This window comes from Mytilus trossulus, chromosome 14 (assembly GCF_036588685.1).
Source record: "Mytilus trossulus isolate FHL-02 chromosome 14, PNRI_Mtr1.1.1.hap1, whole genome shotgun sequence".
NCBI lineage: Eukaryota > Metazoa > Mollusca > Bivalvia > Mytilida > Mytilidae > Mytilus > Mytilus trossulus.
This window is the reverse complement of record NC_086386.1, coordinates 1,410,818-1,422,518: the sequence shown is the minus strand read 5'-3', so window position 1 is coordinate 1,422,518 and position 11,701 is coordinate 1,410,818. Positions and strand designations below refer to the sequence as shown.

General features: G+C 30.9%; 1 protein-coding gene across 10 annotated transcripts in view; it reads left to right on the top strand.

Annotated features, from left to right (window-relative positions):
- LOC134696103 (uncharacterized) overlaps positions 1–7,633 on the top strand; it is a 69,242-nt gene extending 61,609 nt beyond the window's left edge. For 9 of the 10 annotated variants that reach the window (XM_063557707.1, XM_063557702.1, XM_063557706.1 and 6 more), the window contains 4 exons: positions 1,500–1,634; positions 3,321–3,473; positions 4,341–4,373; positions 5,151–7,633. In XM_063557707.1, coding sequence (XP_063413777.1) covers positions 1,500–1,634; positions 3,321–3,473; positions 4,341–4,373; positions 5,151–5,401 — 572 coding nt within the window. In that variant the 3' untranslated portion in view covers positions 5,402–7,633. The remainder of the gene's footprint in view (positions 1–1,499; positions 1,635–3,320; positions 3,474–4,340; positions 4,374–5,150) is intronic. The other variant, XM_063557705.1, reaches the window with a different exon arrangement.
- The last annotated feature ends 4,068 nt before the right edge of the window (positions 7,634–11,701 follow it).

The window sequence follows — 11,701 nt, the reverse complement described above, 5'->3', positions numbered from 1 at the left end:
ACATGGAGTAGATAGAGCTAAAACACCCTTCACTATAGAATATATGAATGATTATATGGAGTCTAGGAGAAGTAAGTTAATTAGGACTCTGACATGGAGTAGATAGAGCTAAAACACCCTTCACTATAGAATATATGAATGATTATATGGAGTCTAGGAGAAGTAAGTTAATTAGGACTCTGACATGGAGTAGATAGAGCTAAAACACCCTTCACTATAGAATATATGAATGATTATATGGAGTCTAGGAGAAGTAAGTTAATTAGGACTCTGACATGGAGTAGATAGAGCTAAAACACCCTTCACTATAGAATATATGAATGATTATATGGAGTCTAGGAGAAGTAAGTTAATTAGGACTCTGACATGGAGTAGATAGAGCTAAAACACCCTTCACTATAGAATATATGAATGATTATATGGAGTCTAGGAGAAGTAAGTTAATTAGGACTCTATTGATTAGTCTGTGGAAAGTCTTTATAGTCGCCGTCAGCTGAAATTCGTAGCGGTTATCTGTAAAAATAATCTAAACTATCAACCGCGTTCTCTCGAGATATAGTTTTTCACATTCCATTCATAAATCGGGAAAAGAAAAACCACTACTGACCTACCTTTTAAGTGATTGCACTGTGATAATCCTGACCTTCACATTTTCCAAGAGTATTTTGAATGGTGGAATCCGCCATTGTTTTTTCCAGAAGTGTTTCCGTGGAGTTCAATTTCACAACATTTGCATAAAGCGTGGGAAACTGTATCACATCAATGAAAAGAACATTTCAGGAAACTGCGTAAATGACGAATTTCACATTTGAACAAATGATCCTCATAGAAACGAAGATGGGGGAATTACAATGGAAAACATTCTGGAAAATGTGAAGGTCAGGATTATTACAGTGCGATCACTTAAAAGGTAGGTCAGTAGTGGTTTTTCTTTTCGCGATTTATGAATGGAATGAGAAAAACTATATCTCGAGAGAACGTGGTTGATAGTTTAGATTATTTTAAATGATAACCGCTACGAATTTCAGCTGACGGCGACTATAGTAATCATCTTTGTTGTCCAACATATATTGTGTCCTCTCTCTTTACTTCAGAACCATTTGAATATTCACCACTACTAGAATGTGTATCATGTGTAAGAAAGGAACCATACATCTAAAGTCAATGTCTAAAACTAAGCCATCCCTGTTTATATGTTCAAAATTTGTTTCTGCTTTCTTAACTTTAACTGTGGTCCTCAGTGAGCAAACAAATAACCTAGATTATTCAACACCACTGGAAAGTGTGTGTCACGTGCAGAGGAAAAACTTCATGGTCAAAAACTTAGTTCAACTGAGCAACTTATTGTTCAATTTCTCTGACTTTTAAAACCCTGGAAATAAAACATGACAGTTATATAATCTAATACATTTTCCGTTGTAAGACACACAATACTAAATGTAAATGGAATGAAATTATTTCTTAAACATTTGTGTCATCATAATTATTTTTTTGTTTAGGATTTGAGAGTGTATTTGACAAGAAGGCCTTTGCTGGAGAAATGGAGTTCAGTGAATTAGACCAGTTTTTCAGAGAGAGTGATTTGTACCCATCACAGTCAGAGATTGAGGAAGCTGTGGATGTCGTGTTTCAAGGTAAATATACCTTATGTTAAGTTACATATAATGTTCATTATGATGCTTTATTGTTGAAAATTTCTTTAAATTTTCCACATGTAATCAACTATAATACAGGTTTTGGGGTGTCATATCTCCAACTACAATATTTAATCAGTATGATTCTGTGTTCTGAATCTATCATGCAGACTGCAGTTTTTGTATCCTCACTCATCATTATTTAGTTTGGTATTTCTGAGAAAAGCAATATCACAAAAGTACTGAATTCAGAGGAAAATTCTAAAAGGAAAGTCCCTAATTAAATGGCAAAATCAAAAGCTCAAACTCATTAAACTATTATAACTGTCATACTCCTGACTAAAATGGTACAGACATTTCTTATGTAAACAAGTACTATATATACCATGCTTTTTACAAGTTAACATATTTAAACAAACGAATCCGAAGGATGAGTTTGTTTAAATATGTTAATGAGTAAGACACATGGTATATAAAATTTGTAATATAAAATTGACAGCTTCAAGGCCGTGAACTAATATTGGAAATTGATCACGTTACAGTTTTATCCAATGAAATGGAAGCTTGCACAAGTCACTTTTGCGCCTCTTGTATGATCTTCTGTGTATTTCATGTAATAGAACCCCTAAATTTGCAGAAAGTAAAGAAAATATCGGATTTTCCCGATTTTTGTTAGTTTTGGGCCCCGTGTATGATTGTATGCGCACGGGTAATTTCATAATGTCATCAGACTCACTGAGGTAAACAAAAAAGTCGGATTCCAACGACAAGGATTAAATAATTATTCTAATGACGGTAAGAATTGTTTTTTGTTTGTTTTCCAGGTATCATACAAATTAATCATATTTTCAGAATTTTCATCTCATTGAAAAATGCATATTTATACATTTATAGTTTTCGTACAAACTGTTTTTCTTCCGTTATTTTATTAATTCAATTATTAGATTATTTATTAGAACACAATTTTAATTCATAAAACACTGTATTTAAGCAGTAGCAGATCCAGGGAGCGTAGATAGAGAATGTCCCCCTAATTGATCGCCCAAAAAAAATCATGTTTTTTTCACAGATATTTGTAGCCGATATTTATTCCTTTGTCTATATGTACCCCCTTTTAAATCAAAAATTTAATTGAATTTTCACAAGGGAAATAATATTTTTACATTTTTTTTTTCTTTCAAAAACTGAAAGAAGAATCATTTAGTAATTGTTTCCAAAATTAAGGGAATTCGTAATAATCCTATATAGTTTGAAAAAGGTTTCTTGAGATGTAGTACACATAATTTATTGCTTTGTGTTATAAAATGAAAACAAAATGAAGATCTTGACCTTTTAGTACGTTTTACAGTTTCTAAATATTTTAGAGGCGGATACCTTTCAAAAAGAAGGTGGAGCTTCAGCCATGAAATAACATGAAAATGAATATGTTATACCATGGCTGAAGCTCTGCCTTGTTTCCTTTGGATTCTAGTTGAGTTGCATATTTAATTAGCAAAGTATGGTACAACATCAATTTGCATATAATATACCATGGTTTTCCATCAGCACACCTTTTAAGCAAATTGTTTCATAAAAACATCAAAGGAAAAAATCCAATTTATGTTACAATGGTGGATTAAACCATTTAAATAGTTTGTAAGAATGAACAAGTACAATATTGTTTATTTTGTATGTGGTATGTTACAGGACAAGCCTCATCCAAGAAAGGTTTACGTAAAAGTGATTTATTAGAACTCGTGTGGTACATCTATGTACCCAAAGCAGCAGGTTTACCCAACATGCGACAGTCAACCTGGTTAAATCCGATCATAGATGGGGTGGAGGCTCGTAAACTGATAGGTAGGTATATCAATATATTGTATACTGAACTGTTAATATATAGATATGGACTTCAATGTATATATTTTATATCAAATAAGAAAGAAAACTCAACATTTTAAAACACAATAATACTAACTTAATACATATCTTTTCACCATTAAGACACTTTAATATTCTGTTTATAATTGTTTGAAATGTATTTGACTAAGATCACCATATATGATTGAGTTATACACATATTTAACTATAAAGTAAACACTGCTAAATTATATTCAGATTTTGACTAAATAAATTTACTTCATGGTTGTTATACTTGTACATGTATTTCCAAACTTATACATATAATTGCCACATAGTAATGGATTCACAAATTATCAATACATTAATTTTTTCTGGAAACATGTTTTTATTTCAAATTTCCATATTGCTATTTACTGGAACATTTTCAATATTGAAACCAAAAAATGTGTACTTATCACTGGTACTTAAAGCAATGTTTCCCCATTTCTTTAAAAGCATTCTTGACCATCCTTGAACATGCATACTTGACCATACCTGAACAATCTTATTTTTGGTAATTCATATTTCTATTAAATCATATTTCACTCTTTATGACATTTTAGTCTTGTACACCTCTGCCTCATCTTTTGATGATTTATACTCTGTATGGTATTTTGTACTGAAACACAAAAATTAAATTTAGCCAATGATTGACATTCTCACTCTTAAACACTCACTCACTCCCTCCCAATACACACACACACAACAAACATGTATTATAAGTTACAATTACACACATATTCCCCTTTGACTGTATTTTATACTTGTATATATACTTCACCACAATTGTAACTAATTTTAATGATTGTTTTTATTTAACACCAGCGGGCAAACCTAGTAAAAAGGGAGCCTTCACAAGTATGTTGCACTAGCCGGACCCTGTAGATTTTATTTATATATTATTTTACCCAAAGCTTTTTTCCACATTCCTAATATCATATTATTTATAGATATATATATATCAGTTACCAAAAGCTTTTATCCACTTTCCTAACAATATATTATTTTTTACCCACAGCTTTTTCTATGCATCTAAACTTATACCTTTTTTTAACAGTAGTTTTGTAAAGATTAACTTTTTTCTTTAGATATATTTTTATGGTTCTTCTAAAGTTTCTGTAGTTGATTTCAACACCTTTCTAGATGTATGTTAACTTTACTCTTATAAAAATCTACATATGTATCAATAGTTCCTGTATTGTAGAACAGTAATATTGAAATCACTTTAAAAAATCAAGTTCGAAAACATTTTGTCTATAAAATATGTTAGTAAAACCTGTTGGAAATATTTTTACTCAATTATGTGTTCAGATACTGTAAAGTTATTAAAAAAAAGAAAATGAGTTTTTTTGTGGCTTTGTCAGCATCTCTTTAAAATCCCTAAATTTTTAGTTAAAAGATGAGATAAAGTATTAAACTTCAACCAGAAAGCAGCTTTTTAATCAACTGTCTGTTGTATTATTCATTTCTTTTTAGTATATTTTCTGATTTGCTTTTTTCTTTCACAAAAAGGGGTTCATGATTTAGGTTTAATTAAATGAGGGAAATGATTTTGAAGCAAGAAATATTCTATGATCTTACATGGAATTCTTGAGCTTGTGAGATCTGAAAATATTTTTTTTCTATTTTCTGCAGGAAGTGAATATGTAGAGAAAGCTCCATTAGAAGTTTGTGCAAAACTAGTTATTGACTCAAAACGAGAGAGACGAGAAAAAGAAAAGTTAGAAAACCTTAAACGTCAGGACGAAGATGCTGCCAAACTTAAGAGAGATCTTAGTGCGTTCACATACGAGGAGGAGGATGAAAATGAGGGAATAAAAGGAGAACTGGCTAGAACTAGAGAGAGATTATCCTCTACTAAGTCCAGGGATGATAGTCAGAATTAAAGGAGAAATATCTAGAACTAGAGAGAGATACTATCCTCAATTAAGTCTAGGGATGATAGTCAGATTTAGTATCAGATTAGCATCAGAATATATTTAAGTTTGTTAGAATCATGAAGACCCATGACTTGTGTGCCTTCAGGAATATCAGAATCAAAGATATACATGACATGCATGCCTTCAGTAACATGTGCACACATTTTTAACTGCCAGTTTTGTCAGAACCTAAAGTTCACATGACATGCAAGCCTCAAGCCTTTTGGATTGTCAGAATCATGAACACACATAATTGCATGCCTTTAAGAGTGTAAAACTCATATCTGCTTTCAGGACAATTTGGACATTTGTAATTCTAACAATTGTTTCCTAAAGCATATGCAAGACTTAGACATGTAAATTTCTTACAAATTTATGTAATTTTTTTAACAATGTGGATTTCCTGGTCCATTTTATTATTTGTTTTAATTAAAATGCAGGTTGGTGAGGAGAAATAATCTTTTGACTGTAATCAGAAAGTTAGAAATAAAGCAGAGCTAAAAGTACTGGACAGGATATAAGAAGGATTTAAATTGAAAGGTACCTTGATTTGAGGTGTGCATACTTCATTGTTAAATATCATAACTATTTATAGAATTTATAATATGATTATTTGTTTTAGTAAGCTTGATTTTCCAAAGTTTACATGTTTAGATTGTTCATTTATTTATGAGTCTAGTTAGACTAAATCTCATAAGTTATATGAGTCTAGTTAGACTAAATCTCATAAGTAATTTGAGTCTAGTTAGACTAAATCTCATAAGTTATATGAGTCTAGTTAGACTAAATCTCATTTATTTATGAGTCTAGTTAGACTAAATCTCATAAGTTATATGAGTCTAGTTAGACTAAATCTCATAAGTAATATGAGTCTAGTTAGACTAAATCTCATAAGTTATTTGAGTCTAGTAAGACTAAATCTCATTTATTTATGAGTCTAGTTAGACTAAATCTCATTTATTTATGAGTCTGGTTAGACTAAATCTCATTTATTTATGAGTCTAGTTAGACTAAATCTCATTTATTTATGAGTCTAGTTAGACTAAATCTCATTTATTTATGAGTCTGGTTAGACTAAATCTCATTTATTTATGAGTCTAGTTAGACTAAATCTCATAAGTTACCTATCTGTTTTCTCACGAATAAGAGTAAGGAATACATTTTATAAACAAAACACAGTAAGGTTAAGGAGCTTAAGGCAGTAGTACCCACAAAAAGTCCAAAAGTATCAGAAAATTATAAGAAAATGTGCATAACAGTTGGTTAACAATACATGTACTACTTTTTGGTTTATACCATGACAATAATTATTGAATGTTCCCTGTAAAATTGAATGACTTGTTTAAAGTGTATATTACATTGAAAAAAAGCTTGTCATATGTGCAATAGCAGGGATAAATGTAAATTTATCCATTTTATAGATAAATAGTATCACCGTATCCCTTTTATCCTGTATCAATTTGGCTTGACCTACCTTCCCCTTTTTCATTATTTTTTTCCTTTTCTATTTTGTTAAGATATATATACTATTTTATTTGTCTCATTATACATTATTGTTGATCATCTGTGATATAAAGGGAGATAATATTTTTCCATGTTTATATTTTAGATAATTTTATTTGTGATATTTCAAGGTGTTTTGTAAAATAATCTGCAATTGTTACTGCTGTTATATTGTTATGACTTTGTTAAAGACCATGTAGATTTTATAAGTGTTATGTTGACAAAGTTAATATATTAGGTACATTTATAGTTGTAAGACTTTACTGCTGAAGAGAGCTGTTAATGAGGGTAGGGATGGCATTGTATATCCCTTTCATTATCAGTGTTAGCATCAAATAAGCATAAAAAATGTTTCTTTATTTAAAACATTTACCAGTAACATTTATTTCATCCAAATGTTAACTAGATTGTTGTGTTGGGGTACCCCATTCCAACCCTCATTAATTTCTTATATTTTTATTAAATTTATTCTATTTTATAATGTTTATAGATCACAATTTACATTATTTTAAGGAAAAGTATTTCTTTTCTTTTTTTTATTAATTTTTTAAGCACTAATTGAATATTTGACATTCTTGATAGGTCACAAGGTATCTATTTTTAGAGACAATATTGTTGACAGTATTCCCATTTGTAAATATTTATTTATTTTGTTTTCCTGCTGATAATAAAGCCAAGCTGTGATGTCGATCATTATCTTTTGTTTTGTGTTTGAATGTAAGTGGAATGGCAGATTAATGTTCTATAGATCCTATACCCCGGTAGGTTACAAGAGTGCAATTATTTGTTTACATTTTACCAGCACGTTTTTTTACCCCAAGATGGTACTCAGAATAGAATCCTATATGGCTTCTGATTGGTTGATACAGGATTGGAATTATATTTAATCGAAAGCTTATCCAATTAAATTTAAAAATTGCCGAAAATCATATTCACATTTTACGAAGTGTAGAAAATATCTTCCATTCCTGTACGTCGGACCCATTAAAAATATGCCTTTTTCATTAAGCGAAAAAAGTAGACATTCTTTTTCAACTGCATTTTAAGTCAATTTGAACTGCATGACCCTATATATTTTTTTAGTTGTAATGCAACACTGGCATTTCTAGTAACAGGAACTGCTACCCATTTCCCCTAGTTTGTGTAGTCTTCGAGGGAAAAAAGACAGAACACTAGTGGTACCCTATGGAAAATGCATTACGAATAAATGCGCTCTTGTAACCGGTACTTTTAAAAAACTGTTTTATTTTCATAATTATAAAAAAGGAGATGTGGTATTATTGCCAATGACACAACTCTTGACCAGATACTAAAATGACACGGAACTACTAGGTCACAGTACGGCCTTCAAACAAGAAAAATAAGGTACAAAAAATGACCAAAAAATAAATTTGTAACACAGCAACAAATGACAATCACTGATTTACAGGCTCCTGACTTGGGACAGGCACATGCAAACATAATGTGGATGGGTAAAACATGTTAGCAGGGTTTTACAGTACATCATAAGAAAGAACTAAAAAAATCATTTGAAAAAGGCTGAACTCACCAGAATGCAAATAGAAATACATCTAACAAAAACACAGAGTGGACTTGGCTTGTTACTAGTTCAATGCCAATTAATAACAACTAATTTAAAAAAAAAAAAGGTCATGCATCTAAGACTTGAATAGCAATCAGTACACATCCAACATCCAATGGATTTCGTGTATAGACGTCTAAAGAGTCTGAGAAAAAGCATGACCTTGTGCAATACCAAGATACAGGTATTGACAGATTGTAGATCTATGAAAGTGCATAGACAAGTTTTGTTATCTGTTGTCGTAGCCTTGATGAGATTGGTAGGACGGCAGGGTTAATACAACAATTTTATAGAAGTGAACAACCAAGTCCTATAACTAATGATTGAATAGTACAAACAGGCTTGATATTTTTAAAATTACCATATGTTTTATATACTAGTAGCAAGGACAGTAGATATGTATATTTGAAATAAATTGAAGGCATAGTTCTTAGAATGATTCAGCTAAATGTTAGTCCAGTTAATAGGATATTGTACTCCTCTTACTTTCTATTCCTAATTGTTCCTATTGTGATCATTTGGAGAGAACTTCCCTAAGCCATTAAAATATGCACATCGATTGTATTTTCCATATTGAGAAAAAAAATGTGAAAGATACCAACGGGATATTCAAACTCCAAAAAAAGGTGAAATCTAAACTGAAATAGATATGGCAAAATATCAACAACTGTACACAAGATAGGACACTAAAGACTGAACACGAACCAAACTAAACGGAGTGATCTCGGGTGCTTAGGAAATGTGAGCAGATCCTGCTTCACATGTCCATCCGTCTTGTGTCTCATGTAGTTTATTAGGTCACATATGAGGAAAGGAAACAGGACTGGGATAGTGAGAATTAAAATATATCTGTCGCCATTTGTGAAGCAGATATTCCATAACAGTTAACAAAGTGGTCATGTCTTCTATTAATTTTTCAGTGGTGATTTCAATTTTGCATTCCTTCAATGGAACTCATGGTTTAATACTATAAAAACAGGAACTTTTGCAGTCATTATTTTATTAGAAAGTTCTCACTTGGAAAGCCGTAATCATCTCTTTTGTCCTAATTTTGTGTTCTCAACTGACCTTCATTGTTAATTTCTAGATATAGTTAAGTCGAGATAAGAGACTTTACTGTATCCGTTGTTTTCTTTTTTCCAAATTCGTATTTAGTTGTATTTCTATATATCGGAATGTGCAGTTAGAGGATAATTCTAGCTTCTTTTCATTCCTCCTAAGAAATTCATGTATGATCAGCCTTATATTAATAAATTATTAATTCGACAAGAAGATGAGCATAGTTGGTTCCCATGGGAATGTCAAGTGTTTGTTAAATATGTTGTCATTCTAGCTTTAGAAATCAAACATCTTGAATGTAAGTTTTGGAGATTTTTATGTTTGAATCAGAGTGATATTTTAACAACTGAGGAATTATCCCCCCTATGACAAACATTTGTCAATCTTTTTCAAGTTATGAGACAATGCATGATCAATTCCTTTATTTGGTAAAGGTATTTATTTTATTTTATTGCAGAAATACAAAAATGTATGACTAGAGACTCCATTTCATTCACAAATTTTCTAGACTTACTGGTGTGTTCAAGCTTAGTTGTTCTCAAAATGTCGGTTGTTTACTGTGTGGTCAGGTTATTGTGTAACATTCCCTTGTCTTTAATGAATAATTGGGATGCACATACTACCAAGTAATACATCACCTAAACTATTTCTTGATATATCATCTTTATATGGTAAAGGCTATACATTTGCTGTAGTTTTTTGCCTACATTTTCGAAAGTCAACACAAAGTCTTGGGTCAACTAAAACTTGCCCATTGTGATTTGACAATACCCACTCTTCATGTCACAGGTACTTAAGTAAAGAGATTTCTATAAATTGATTAATATATCTTATTTCATATGTTCATGACTATATATATATATATATATGTAGTTGTTTGCTCACAGTTTCAGAAGTCAACACAAAGTCTTCAGTGAATTCTTTTTATATATCCACTTGTCATGTTACATGAACCTATGTAACTAGCTATCTATAAATTGGTTAATATATCATATTTTATATGGTCAAGGCTAAACATTTTTCGCAGTCTGCTTTGTCTTAGAAGTCAACACATAGTCTTTTGGGTCAACACATTTTATCTACTCATCCATTATGATTTGGCAGTTAACAAGCTTTTCATAGATTATTTAATATATCACAGTAAATAAGTAAAACTGCTCTCAATTTTATGTAGTGTTTGTTTAAATTTTTTAGAGGTCAAGTCTTTTGGGCCACTTCTTTTTATTTTATCGTCCATTATGATTTGATAATACACATTCTTTATGTTAAAGGAACTTTCTCAAAATTAAATAATAAATTATGTCATTTATAGTAAAGGCTTTACACTTTTCGTAGTTGTTTGGTTACATTTACGAAAGTCGACACAAAGTCTTATACTAATCCTTTGCATCTTCATTTTAAACTGGAGAACTCAAAGTTGGTCATAATTTCTGGATGATGTTGGCAGATAAAATGTCATCAACTGCTTTGTCAATTATTTCTCTTTTAATGCAGTAAATGAGTATCTACAATTCATTTAAGAGTTTGGTAGCAAGTAGCAAATAAACTAAGTTTATATGCTTGCTTAAATAAATTCTTTATATTATATTTGTTTAATAGTATATTGCTCATTGGCAAGATTTCAGTCGATAAGATTAAATTTATTTCAGTCGATAAGATTTAATTTTTTTTTTCTAATTATTTGATTCTAAAGCTATTAATAATCGAAAAAATATTTGGACAGTCCCTATCCAGAAGTACTTCAGTATGTTCCAAATGTCTTATTGTACAAGAATACAAGTTTTCAACTCATAAACCTGCATAATAACACATTTTCAACCGACTGGATACGTCTTCAAAATACGTTCATCCTGTAGTTAAATCTATAGTTGATGGTCCGATGATTGTTATTCATCTTACAATTATACTGGATATGACATCACAATGGACAAGGTGGTATGGTCTCAATAAACATATAAAAAAGAAGATGTGGTATGATTGCCAATGAGACAACTATCCACAAAAGACCAAAATGACACATACCTTAACAATTATAGGTCACTGTACGGCCTTCAACAATGAGCAAGGCCCATACCGCATATAGTCAGCTATAAAAGGCCCCGATAAGACAATGTAAAACAATT